The 13,449-nt window shown below is 35.2% G+C and overlaps 1 protein-coding gene across 1 annotated transcript in view; it reads right to left on the bottom strand.

Annotated features, from left to right (window-relative positions):
• The window catches only part of LOC150109481 (von Willebrand factor D and EGF domain-containing protein-like), a 419,421-nt gene that overhangs the window by 319,710 nt on the left and 86,262 nt on the right, over positions 1–13,449 (bottom strand). The window contains exon 7 of the mRNA XM_090402470.1: positions 781–986. Within this exon, the coding sequence (XP_090258596.1) occupies positions 781–986 (206 nt within the window). The remainder of the gene's footprint in view (positions 1–780; positions 987–13,449) is intronic.

Consider the following 13,449-nt stretch of genomic DNA (forward strand, 5'->3'; position numbering starts at 1 on the left):
TCCCAAAAAAAAGTACACATCAAGAATTTGAAAATGATGAAAAGCATGTTCCAGAGAGCCTGCTTTTTTTTTTTTCATTCTCAGATAACTGCTTAGTATATTTATCAGTTCCTGCAAAATTTCATTCAAAATAGATTTACCAAATACAATTCAATTTAAGAAATCTCCTTCGAATTGTTAGGAAATTTAATAGTCAACTTAATTCTCATCTGAAGGTAATAAAATGTAATTCTACTCTGTTATTTTTACATTTTGTTTTATGTTAGTAACACTCACAAAAGGTAAGAAACACCTATAGCACATTTTTTGCCATTAATGCCAGCAAAGGTTGGTCAACTGGTAGAGCCTCTGCTACTAATGGCTCACGCAAAAAATTAAGCAAGTTTGAGTGCAGTTAGTAGTTGGAAGGGGTTCAATCGTTCGTGGCTGTTGGCACACTCTTCCTCAATGAGTCTTTGGACTCCCTGGAGGTGTCACATAATAATAATAATTTTAGTAGTATGCATAGAGTATGAGCTAGGTAATTCAACTTAAAAACTACCAAAAAAGTTTTGAAGGCTTAAATCCAACTTAAAAAAGTTTCAAACTTGGAACTTTTAAGGAAATTTAACATCGATATTCAAGTTGCTTTAAAACTGGTAAGTAAGTGGAACAGGCCCCCAGTGAAAGTATTAAGTGTTTGTAATTGAATTTAAGAAGAGGTATTATGACTGGTGGTGTGTGAGCTGGAGGCTACCATATAATAATAAAAATGATGCAATTTAATTATTTAAGTCTTACCTCTATATCAGGAAGATGATAAGCTGCCCAATTGTTGTTTTCTGTTATGATGGTAGTTTTTATAATATTTGAAGTGGTTTCATCATCAATATAATCTTGCTTAGCCTTAACATAAACTACAGCAGATTTACAGACCCCCTGGCATGGGCCACCAGGAAGGAGGATCTCACAGGAAGAAAGAGTAATATCTGGTAGATGTGTATCAACTGCATATTTCAAGAAGAAAAAAAGAAGTTAATATGTTGAAAGAATAAGAAATATATCTATAAATGTAATGAAGGCCTCAAGCATTGGTAATTAATTACAGCAGTGCTTCACAAAATAAATAATATAATTTATTACATTACTAATATTTCTCTGGATTTTGAACCAGATCTTCAGAGTGCAAATTACAACTGTGTTGTAAAATACATCAGGATTAATCTAGTCTCAGAACAGCTGTCCCTGAGATTTTGGCAAATTAATGCAGCTATACTTACAGAGGTTAAGTGAGTGTTTCATAGCTAATACTACTCTAAAATTAGTCTCTCAGACTTGTACAGCAATTTCTATACAGGTTTACTTCCCATTTAATTCCTGTGTGAAGGGCATCCAGAACATGATCTGAGTCCTACCATGCTGATGATAGTGAATGTAGTTTTTATGTTCTTTGAGGTTGATGTTCACAGATCTACCTGTCTGCCAAGCAGACTAAGCTGCAGGTGCAAGATACTTTATATATTACAGGATGTGCAAGAGAATGAAGGTTGCTAGTTGGATGCGTGGTCTGAAACATGATCATTTCAGGTTCATGGGATATAAGGGATAAGAATAATTTTGTTGTGATCTTGTGTGTCAGGTGAAGGGATAGTGTGCATGTAGTATTTTGCCTATTTTATGAGGGAAGGGGGGGGGGGGTGCAGCCATTAGCTAAAAAATCACTGTGAACATAAGAGTTTTATGGCAATAGCTGTGCCATTAGAACTAACAGCCCTGAACTATGTGCAAGTCTTTTGAAGATGTCACATTGTTAGGAGGATGGATGATGGTACATCTGCTTATGTAAGTACCTTTCAGGGTAGGAGGTATGTACAAGAATGGGGAGAAAGAGATTTTGCAAACTATTGCAAAATCTCTTTTTTTTTTTATCGTTTTCTGGAATATGTCATAGATGAAGCTCTTCATGAATATGACACTGGAATAGTAGTTGGCAGATTAAGAATAAATAACTTATGTTTTGCAGACGATATCGATCTTCTGGCAGAAACTGAAGAATTACAAAAGATAACCAGCCGTGTTTTAGGAACATTAAAAAAATATGGATTATACATAAACCTACAAAAACAAAAACAATGATAACCTCAAAATCACATTGAATTCTTAAAGATACAAATTAGCAATAAAAAAATTGAGAATGTAAACAAGTTCATTATCCAGGAAGCACACTGAGTCAAGATGATCGCTCAAAAACCATTAAATACCGAATTGCTAAGGCAACCGTGGCCCTACAGAAGTTAAAACCATTGTGGGGAAATAAGAATAGCAATCACAACCAGACTAAGACTAATTGACACCTTGGTGAATTCTATCCTCTTGTATGGTTGTGAGGCCTGGACTTTATTGTGGGAAGATGAGAGGAGACTCCTGTCTTTTGAAATGAAAACTTACAGAAGACTTTGAGAATTCCCTATACTGCTCACGAAACCAAAGAAAATGTCCAAAAACTCATTGATTCAATATACGGGAGAAAAAGGAAAAATATTCTCACAGTCATCAGAAGAAGACAGATGAAATGGTTCGGACATGTGGAGAGGGCTAATGGCATTCCAAAGCAAGCACTAGAAGGAATTGTTCCAGGATCAAGAGGCTGACCTCGATTAAAATGGACTGATAACATCAAAAAATGGACAAATTCCTCCCTTTCTCAACTGACATCAAGAACAAGAGACCGAGATGATTGGAGGAGGCTAACAAAGAATATCACCTACCAGCCACGAGTGACCCAATGGTCCATTTAGGACAACGGGAGAGAAGAGAAGAATCTATCATGTCACTCCTATTCTGCCTATCAATTAAACTTTGCAACCTACACACCTTCAACCATCTTCATAGACAGCATTCCACAGACTTGTCACAGCTTGGTCACTCATTACTGAATTCTCTCCACCACCTCCTCAAGAAACCCAGGTGACCAAATCTGTGCACAGTAGTCAAGATGCAGCCAAATCATAGCCTTATAAAGAAAAATAATATCCTCCCTATCTTTATTTGGGAGGATATTATTTTTATTTGGATGTTTAAAAACATGCTGAGTAATCCTTTATTTTACCAACTTTTGTGATATACCCTCTGAACTTCAATTTTATGTCCACCATTATGCCTAAGTCCCTAGCCTCATCAATTTCCTACAATCCAGTACCATCAATGTGATACCCAATATATACTTTGTCAACCTGAAGGGCATAACCTTACATTTTTCAACATTAAATTGATAATCATCATCCTTCTGCAACAATGCCAATTTGTTTAAATCATCCTACTGGCCATATCACCTTTATCAACTACTGCCCTCCCCAGTTTTGTATCATTAGCAAACAAGTGAATATCCCCCCCCCCGACCTTTTAAATATTTCCTTATATCATTAATATACAAATTAAAGAGTAGTGGTCCCAGTACAGAACCCTGAGGCACTCCACTAGTCACCCTCATTCTCAGATTCCACTCCACCATATTCTACTCTCTGGTGTCTATTTGTCAACCCTTCCCCCATCCATGCTATGAACTTCATATCCATTCCCATTTGCTTCAACTTTTTTATGTGGTAGTCTGTCAAATGCCTTTGCAAAATCCAGCAGCATCATGGTATAGCCATTTATTTCCCTTATTTAATTCTGATTCTGCACTTACACTACTATAAAATGTGAGTAAATTACTAAGGCAGGACCTACTTTTTATAAAGCTATGCTGCCCACCATACAGTATCGTATTCCTATCCAACCACTGCTAAATTTTATCTTTTCTCAACTTTTACAACACTTTAACCACCACTCCTGAGACATTAATTAGTGTGTAATTTGCTAATTCTGTTTTGGAGCCATCTTTATGTAATGGAACTGTCTTATCATCTTTCCACTTGGAACCTTGCCAGAACTGAGACTTAGATTCTCTTGCACATTCATATAGCACAGGGGCTGATATACCATTCAGTTCCACTGCTGTATTCACATTGATATTTTTCAATTTGTGAACATATCCTGTTCATCAACCTCAATTTTAACACGAGTCTACCTTACATCTGCAAGTGTAAAATTTCCACATGGATGATACATTTTGGCAAAGTAATCATTCAGCAACTCAACTATTTCTTTTGCTGCTGTCATCTCCCTACCATTAGCATTGATTATAGTCATCCTTCCATAGTCATTTTTCCTCTTACTTGCTATGTAATGAAAAAACTATTTTGGATTTACTTGCCTGCTTAGCAAATTTTCTCTCATAATCTGATTTGGCCTTCCTTACCATATTAGTCACCCTTCTTTTGCACTTTGTACTGCTCATGAGTATGCTGATATCTTTTTATTTATATTCCTTCCACAATGTTGTCTTTTTTTTTTCTTTCTTTTTTTTTGCAGCTCTTGCTTTATATCTCTACTCCTCCACTTAATTCTCACTTGGTTTATTCTACTGACACATATATGTAATTTGATATTGCTTCTCTCAAACAATCCCTAGCCACTTCCCATGCACTGCTGACATTCTTTGCTTGTAGCTTCTTAAGCCATGGTAGTTCTCAAAGTCTCATACGTCTGTATAATTACCAGCTTTGTAGTTCAACATAAACCATTTCTCGAAAGAGATTTTCGCATGTTTAACAACTTCTAAGATCAAGACTTTATGGTTGGGTATTCTTTTCCCCCAATTTGGAGACAGTGACTATCTTGTTTATGGATATATCTTCTGATGCTATTACCAGATCCAGAACTCCCAAATCCCATGGTCTCCCCCAACACATGCTGTTTCAGGTAATTATCCCTTAGAAACTGCATAAATTATACCTCCATTTTGCCATACTCCCATTCTTCCCTTCAATCTATGTCCCCATAGTTGAAGTCCACCATCATAATTCCTCAACCTGCACTCAATGTGCTCAATCTAATGATGCATGGCATCTAGATCTTCTTGTGGACCTCCCCCGCCCCCAGTCTATAGCAGCAACCAACAATATATTTTATCCTGTTGGCCTCTATTTGAGGTTCATTTGAAGAACTAGATTGCCTCAAATGAACCATCTCCCCAGACCTAAAATCCACTTCTAAATTTTGTTGGTTGAAGTTCTTCAGCTATCATCAGTAATACTCCATCTCTTGTCCTATTCCCTCTATTCTTCCTAAAAATACAATACTTTTTACATTATATTCCTGCTATTGTATCATTTTCTTTCAATCAGGTCTTACTGATGCCTCTAATTTTTGGTCAAGTCAAGCTAACCAAAGCCAAAACCTCCTCTTCTTTATTTGTGATACTTTTATCATTTGTGTATATGCATTTCAACATCCCCTTGGACCCATATTTACCATTATGTAATGTCATTACCAAACGTTTCAGATTTGAAACCTGTGAAATCACGCTGAGCACTACATAATCATGTCTCTACACACTCTCATTTGTTTCTTTAGAATAACCATATTGTCTATTCAGAAACATATTTCAATGATAAATAATTAATAATGTTATAAAGAATGCTTATGACTTGATCACAAAAAACAGCTCTCTTGCTGTTAATTGTAAAGTTTCAGTCTATTGCTATAAAGCCAACAGTCAAAAAATGCTACTGATAAAGAGTAACTTGTGTGTTTTTAGAGTCAGTTTGATGAGGGCTGCAAAAACCTAGACTACTAACTACCCAAACACTATGGGGAAAATTCTTGAAGTGTTCTTCTCTATCAATAAGATCAACAGTAATCAATGCCATTCAGAACACTTTGAAGTACTTGTCCCTACTTCTAAAGAGCAAGTGGAACACGGTGGGCTGGTGAGTAAGGTTTATTAAAACATCTAGAACACATTAATGCAAGTCAAGTCCCCTAATTCAGCAATGATGTAGTGATGTGGTTATACGTTTTTATGAAAATCCAAATTTTTATGAAAATAAGAGAAAATTCTATGGAGTATGCAAATTAATAATTCATTGGAAAGCTACTGGTTTCTTATATCAAACCAATAGCACTATAACATTATTGCTACTTCTGAATGGAGTGTTTTTCTAGGTATTGTATAGAGGCAGAACTATATATTATAACTTTCACTCCTAATAATACCATACAGAAAACAATATCATCATCATCATCATCATCAAATTCCTGCCATGTACTCTCAAGGGGTGTACAAGATATGATAGTACTACATGAAAAAAATTACATCATTACTAACTTCGTATCAACAATTTTCCTCCAAATCACTCTGTTACTTGTCAAGACTCCAACATTATCAGATCTTATATTTCTATCATATAAGGCACTTAGTACCGTATCAATTCACCTATATCTTGGTCTTCCTCTGGGTCGTTTTGCTACCTGGCAGCAAACACTTGTTTTGCTAATCTTTCTTTGCCCATTCTGTTTAAATGACCACCTGAGATTAGCGCTGCTAACACATTCCTGGATGCTGACAATGTCAAGTTCTTTCCTAATATCCTTGTTTTTAATGGGAGATTGCCATTGATGCCATCTGTTCACGCCTATAATCTTTCTCAGGACTCTCATATCTGCGGTCTCTAGTCTTTGGTCAAGTGTTTTACTTCTGACCCAGCTCTCAAATCTATAAGTTAAAACTGGTTTGAACACTGTCTTGTATACAGCTAATTTAGTGTTCCAATTAATTTCTCTCTTATTCCACATGAATTTATTCAATTGACTTCCCACCATACCAGCTTTGCTGATTCTGTTGTCTATTTCTATATTTAATTTACCATCCTCAGTAAAAATTGTGCCTAAGTATCTAAAATGTTTTACTTGTTCCACAGGTTCTCCATTCACAACACAGTTGACATTTTCAATGATTCTGTCTATTTTCATTGTCTTTGTCTTTTTATTGCTGACCTTCATACCATATCTATTACAACAGCTATTCAATTTAGTCAGAGAATCTTGCAGACTTGTAGCGGATTTATTTAGAACTATAACATCATCCGCATAAAGCAAAGAGCTGACATTAACATCTCCAATTTTGATATCATGTTTAATACCACTTTCCTTCATAATGTGATCCATATAGATAATGAATAACAGAGGAGATAATGTACATCCTTGTCTCACACCAGATTTAACATTAAACCATCTTCCTGTACTTCCTTCAATTCTAACTGCTGACTTACAACTCAAATAAAGACTAAGTATTGCTTGATATAATGTCCCATTCACACCATATAACTGCAGCGTATTGAATAGCTTCTCTCTTGGTACCTCATATGCCTTTTCCAAATCGACAAAATTTAAATACAGATCTTTGTTATATTCCCATGCTTTCTCGACTATTTGTCGTAAAGTGAAGATCTGATCCTGACAGCCTCTATTTGTCCTGAATCCAGCTTGTTCTTCACCAAGCTTTTCTTCCACAATTCTTCTCAACTGTTTCTCAAGTATACTTGCATAGATCTTGCCAGGAACACTCAGTAGGGAAATACCTTTGTAATTCTCACATTCCGTTTTATTTCCCTTTTTATATATGGGTACTATGAGAGCTCTACTCCAATCATCGGGAATTTGTCCCTCTGTCCAGGCTTTCTGAACTATGCAGTGCAGCCACTGTAAGACTCTTATACCACCATACTTTAGCATTTCTGATTGAATATCATCTACTCCTGCTGCCTTTCCACATTTCAAGCCTTTGATGGCTTTTTCTACTTCAAGCATGGATATGTATTCCTGGTCAGTGTTTTTTACAACTTTGCTGTCATCACTGCTTGTTTCATTTAGCAGTTTTTCAAAGTCCCTCAAGACCCTCTGTCACATTCTGCTTCAAGTAATTATCTCTCAGTAAGTGTATAAATTCCATTTTCTTCCTTCCATGTGATCTTTCCTCCTTCCACTATGTCTCCAAAGTTGAAGCCGACTTGAATTCATTGCACTAATCTGCTGTGTTCTCCTGCTTACTGAGGCCAAGTGACATGAAAAATGCCATTTGTTCTTCAATGCAGAATTATTACCAGTTTATTTAACTTGTTTTTTGTTTATTGGCAAGTGACTAATTCTGAACTTAAATTCAGAAGTTCTGTCAGGAACACTATCAGTTCTTTTTCACCTTCTCATAACCAGTTAGCATGTATGAGGTGCTACTCAAAAGTTCCTGGACTGGTCACTACTCATGAGCATCACAAAGCATAGGAGTGAAGGATAACAAGTATGGTAAGAAAGGCAAAATAATATTATAAGGGAAAATTAGCTGTGTAAGCCAAAAAAAAGAAATCTCATGCATCTTCAGCTCATCTGTCTCTGTTCTCAGTCACTACATTACAAAATAATCACACAGTGATTCAACTATTTTTTTCTGCTTTTGTTACTTCACTACCAACTTAAATTCTTACAAATATCCTTCCATAATCATTCTATTTTTCTGCTCACTGCAAAGAACTCTTTGGAATTTCTTTGGCCTGCTCAACTAAATTCCTCTCAAATATGATTTTGTAATATTTCGATATTGCAAAATGTTGCAAAATAATATTGCAGACATATTGCAAAAAATCTACTCTCAGAAGAGCAAAATGGTTTTAGATGAAAGATCATGTATAGACAATATTTATGTTTTAAAACAAATCATTAAAAAAAAGATGAGAATTTAATTTGACAACTCATTTGACTTTTAAGGATTACAAGAAAGCTTTTGATAAAATACAAAGAGAAAATTTTAGAGTATAATGAATTGTACCATTTGGTATAAGTTATACAAAGTTCATATAAAGATACAAAAATAAAAATATGGTTACAATTAGGTAATAAATTAACAGGAGAGACTGAAATAATCTAGGTGTAACAAGGATGTAGTTCATCTCCAACTATATTCAATATATATATATATATATATATATATATATATATATATATATATATACACTGATCAAATTCTTATAATATGGAAAACAACCATACAACAAGGTATCCAGTTAACATGAAAAACTGTTATCAATACAATGCTGTAGGCAGATGATCAGATTATATTACAAGACAATAACGATGACCTTCAAAAATCAGTTTATGAATTAAACAAAATAAACCAAGAATACAATTTAAAAATTTCACAAACGAAAACAAAATCATGATATTTAAAGGTCTAGAGCATGTTAGAATCAAAAATAGTCATACAAAATAAAATAATATAACAGGTGACACAGTAATTATTTAGGTTGCATAATAACATATCTAAAAGATAAAAATATATATGAAAAATAAAAAAAGTTCAGAAAATCTGTGATATGATTAAAATGACAGTGAATAAAAAAGAAAACTGTAATAGACTTTGGTGTCCCCAGCACACACATTATTATTATTATTATTATTATTATTATTATTATTATTATTATTATTATTATTACATGACACCTCCAGGGAGTCCAAAGACTCATTGAGGAAGGGCATCTACTCTACAACTCTCTGTCTCCACCACTCAAATTCACCAACTTTAACGAACCGCAACTACCATCATCATCATCTACCGCCAACTACCACCACTAGTATTATCACAAACAATCACAAACATCCATGCCCACGGTGGAATTTAAACCCACAGCCTTTTGGCTGGAGAGTGGATACGCTAACCACTCGGCCAAACTGGAATATCAAAGATGAAGTAACCATATAATCATTAGGATAAGGCAGACAAATGTGCAATGATGCTACTTGAATGAGTCAAAGTGATTGAAATTTGATTAATATAGTTTAATCATCATCACAAAATTCCTGATCTTCCAAATTATTCTATTATCTATCAGGACTACAAGATTATCAGATCGTATATTTTTGTCCTCTAAGGCACTTACTGTATCAGGCAACCTAGATCATGGTCTTCTGTTTGGTTTTTTTCCACCCATTCCTGATTAAATTAAATATTAAATACCTGTTTTGCTAACATTGGTTTTCCCATTCTTATTAGGTATTCACACCTTCTAAGAGCTGTTCACACATTCTTGAATGCTAACAATGTTTAGTTCCTTCCTAATATCTTCATTTTAATATGATTTTACCATTGATACCATCTGTTCAGTTAGCTAATTTTTCTCAGAATTCTCATATCTGATCAACTGTTTTACATTTAACCTAACTCTTTAATTCTAATATATAAGTTAAAACTGGTATAAACACTGTCTTGTATATAGCCAGATTAGTGATTTGACTAACTTCTCTTATTCCGTATTAACTTATTCTGTTGACTCCTCACCATACTAGCTGTGTTTATTCTGTTGTCTATTTCCACAATTACATAGCTAATGTGTCCTCTTCAGTAAAAATTGGAAAATTGAAAACATCAGCTGCATCCTGAATGGATGCAGCTGATGTTTTAAATTTTCCAGCCTATTTTTAAGTCATCTTTTTATTACTGATTTTCATGCCAAATTTGTTATGGCAGTCATTTAATTAAAAAATCATGCAGAAATGTACTGGGTTTATTTAGGAGTACATCATCATCTACATAAAGTAAAGAAATGAGATTATTTTATATGCAATTCTGATATCAGCTTTAACGCACTTTCTTGCATGATGTAATCTATAGAATGCCCACACTTTGTACAGCTTTGCATGGCTTGGTGCCAAGAATAGTCGATTCATACTGAAGGGGAGAAAGAAATGGACGTATGAATTGGTCACCAACACACAAAATCACATGCTTTATAGATAAAATTTTCCAACTGTTATACAAGCAAAATAGTTACCACTTTAAAAACTACAATGATCATAAAAGAGAAGTTAATTTTCCGATGTGTAATAATAAACAACTCATCCCAGAAGACGGATTGATTATCCTATTATCGGAATGGATTTTCCTTTTTGTAACATGCGCAGAAGTGTCGAAAGGTCTCGAATCTGTGGGCATAGCATAACAATGAAGATGGTGGGCATGCTTGTGTCACCCAGATACTATCCTTCTGCACATCATATAAGAAGCATGTGAGGGAGAATATCAGAAAGTTACTGAGAAGAGTGAAAGATAACAGTGTAGTGAGAAAGGTTGTCACTGTGTTGCTGAGGTATAACAATGATGAGTTGCAATGGAGAGCCAAAATCATGAATGGTATGTTAGCAGTACTGTTGCCAAAGGAAAATTCCTAAAACAGCTAAAGCTTAAAAAAAAAAAAACAGCTCGAAAAGAGCTAAAAATTGAAAATAAAAATTTGAAGCTAAATTTTTAGAATTGGTAGCAGATACTTTTCGGTTACTTACTTTACTCAAGATGAAGTGGCACTTGCATTTAAGTGGCTAAAGACATCTTCCAAGTGGTTTTATGGCTTAATTCACCTGCGTTTTCACTTAGATTTTCAGCTTTATTATATGTGACCATCATTCCAATATTATTCGGTGCAGATGCTGGTAAATGATAGTCTGTACAGCACTTGTTGTTACACCTGAGGTCATACTTGACTGACAAAATAGCTGTCAGCATTGGCAATCCCATCTTGTTTCTTAATTTAGTTTTAATTACATTCATGGAACTAAAAATCTGTTCAATTTCTGCATTAGAATTTGGCAGTATTAATAAATGTATTACACACTAAGCAATTTTTTTAAAATCGATTCATTCCAGATGCATCTTTGTATTCTTGTACTTCAGCACAGAAAAGCTCAGTGTTTTTTATACTCGTCCATTTATTTATCATTATTATTATTATTATTATTATTATTATTATTATTTAGGCCTCCAAGGAGTCAAAAAACTCATTGTGGGAGGTCCTTCCCAGGAAACACTATCATACCACTCCTCAAACTCATTAACTGTTCTCACTCTCACCACTCTATCAGGCAATGCATTCCACGGTTCAACCACTCTCCATGCAAAGAAACGACTCCTCACCCTCTTGCTCACAGTTTCCTTTCGTAACTTCCAGGAATGGCCCTTGTCATTGTTCAAGTACAACGTTAAACTTCCCATTGTTGAACAGCAGGAAGTACAACCTTCCCGCTGTTCAACCAAGCAAAAGAACTCCCCACTGTAAACCCTGTAACCACCTCTCAACAGTTTAAAAGTCTCAATCATATCACCTCTCCTTCTTCTATCCACAAATCCCTCAGCCAATCCTCATAACTAACATTGTACAGTCCTGAAACCATCTTTGTTATCTGCCTTTGTACCCTTCCCACAGTTAATTTATCCCCTTCAAATCCTGGGGACCAAATCTGAGAATAATAGTCTAAGTGTGGTCTGATCAGGGTTTTATACAACAGAATGATAACTCTTTTATCTCTGCGGGTCAGCATCCTTCTCATTATTGCAGCAATCCTTTGTGTTACCTTCACCACCTTTGCAATATGTCCTTTGAATTTTAGGTTTCTATCAATCATCAACTCAGATCTCTTGTCTCCCCTACATCCTCCAGTATATCTCCTCCAATAGAGTATGCAGCATCCCATCAATGTGTCCCAAACCTCAAAACCTTACATTTTGCTGCATTAAACCGACCCCCATTCATTTACCCATCTGTCTAGCTTATTCAAATCATCTTGCATGACTACCACATCTGCACCATTACTAATAACCCTTCCCAGCTTCACATCATCTGCAAACAACTGAAGATCCCTCCCCCCCCCCCCCTGCAATCCACTTGGGGGAAGAGTTTTATTTTTGATATTACTTAACAGTTTCCAGATGGTTTGATCACTGGATGAAAAGGAAGCTAATTAATCTTCCCATTAGTGCTTCTCTCACTGCACCATTCATCCTGTTGAGAATCTTTTTATCTTGGGGAGCCCTTGTATTAAGGTATTGCTTTCTTGCCTACTACCCCCCCCCCCCTAAAGGCAACCTGTCCTACTCTCTCACTGCTCTGTGAGAGAAGAACTTAGCTCTTATTCCTTTCTGGACTGAGTGGCTAAAGTACTGGCATTAAGCAGCAACAACATCTTTTTCTATTTTCAGCATTATTTCTAAGATGGAAGTAACAGGTTTTTTATATGTTTTAGGGTACTGTCAACAGGAAAGAAGAGATCGCAATTAAAATATTCAAGTTTTCAGGCAACCTTTGCTTAAACTGTTTGAAGAGACCAAGAAGAAACTGTCTTGCTCTATTTCTAAGATTGTGCTCATCCTTTTGTGTTATATTCTTTTGTATTATCAACTCTGAAATTTTTCTTTCAAATCTGTAACCAAGATTTTGTTTGGGATTCAAATAGTCATCAATCTCTGACTCTAGAGGGTTGACTCTGGATGATGGTAGCACTAACATATTAGCAATAGAGTGAATCAAAAGAGAAAGGTATTCAAATAATCTCGTCTTATCCACACTGTTAGATTCGAAAATTTTATTATATTATTAACTTGCTGAACTTGAACAGGATGCAAAAATAAAAGGTACAACAGATTCCTTTCATCTTTGTACATCTCTACAAAATTTGAGCTTTGTAACATTTCTCAGTCACACTCACGACTTTGAAATGAGTTTTTAATCCCAACCACTGGCTGAGAATTCAATCTACTGCAGGTTTAAT

Source organism: Typopeltis vanoorti, chromosome 2 (assembly GCF_054136105.1).
Source record: "Typopeltis vanoorti isolate ZY-2024b chromosome 2, IOZ_Tvanoo_1.0, whole genome shotgun sequence".
Taxonomy (NCBI): domain Eukaryota; kingdom Metazoa; phylum Arthropoda; class Arachnida; order Uropygi; family Thelyphonidae; genus Typopeltis; species Typopeltis vanoorti.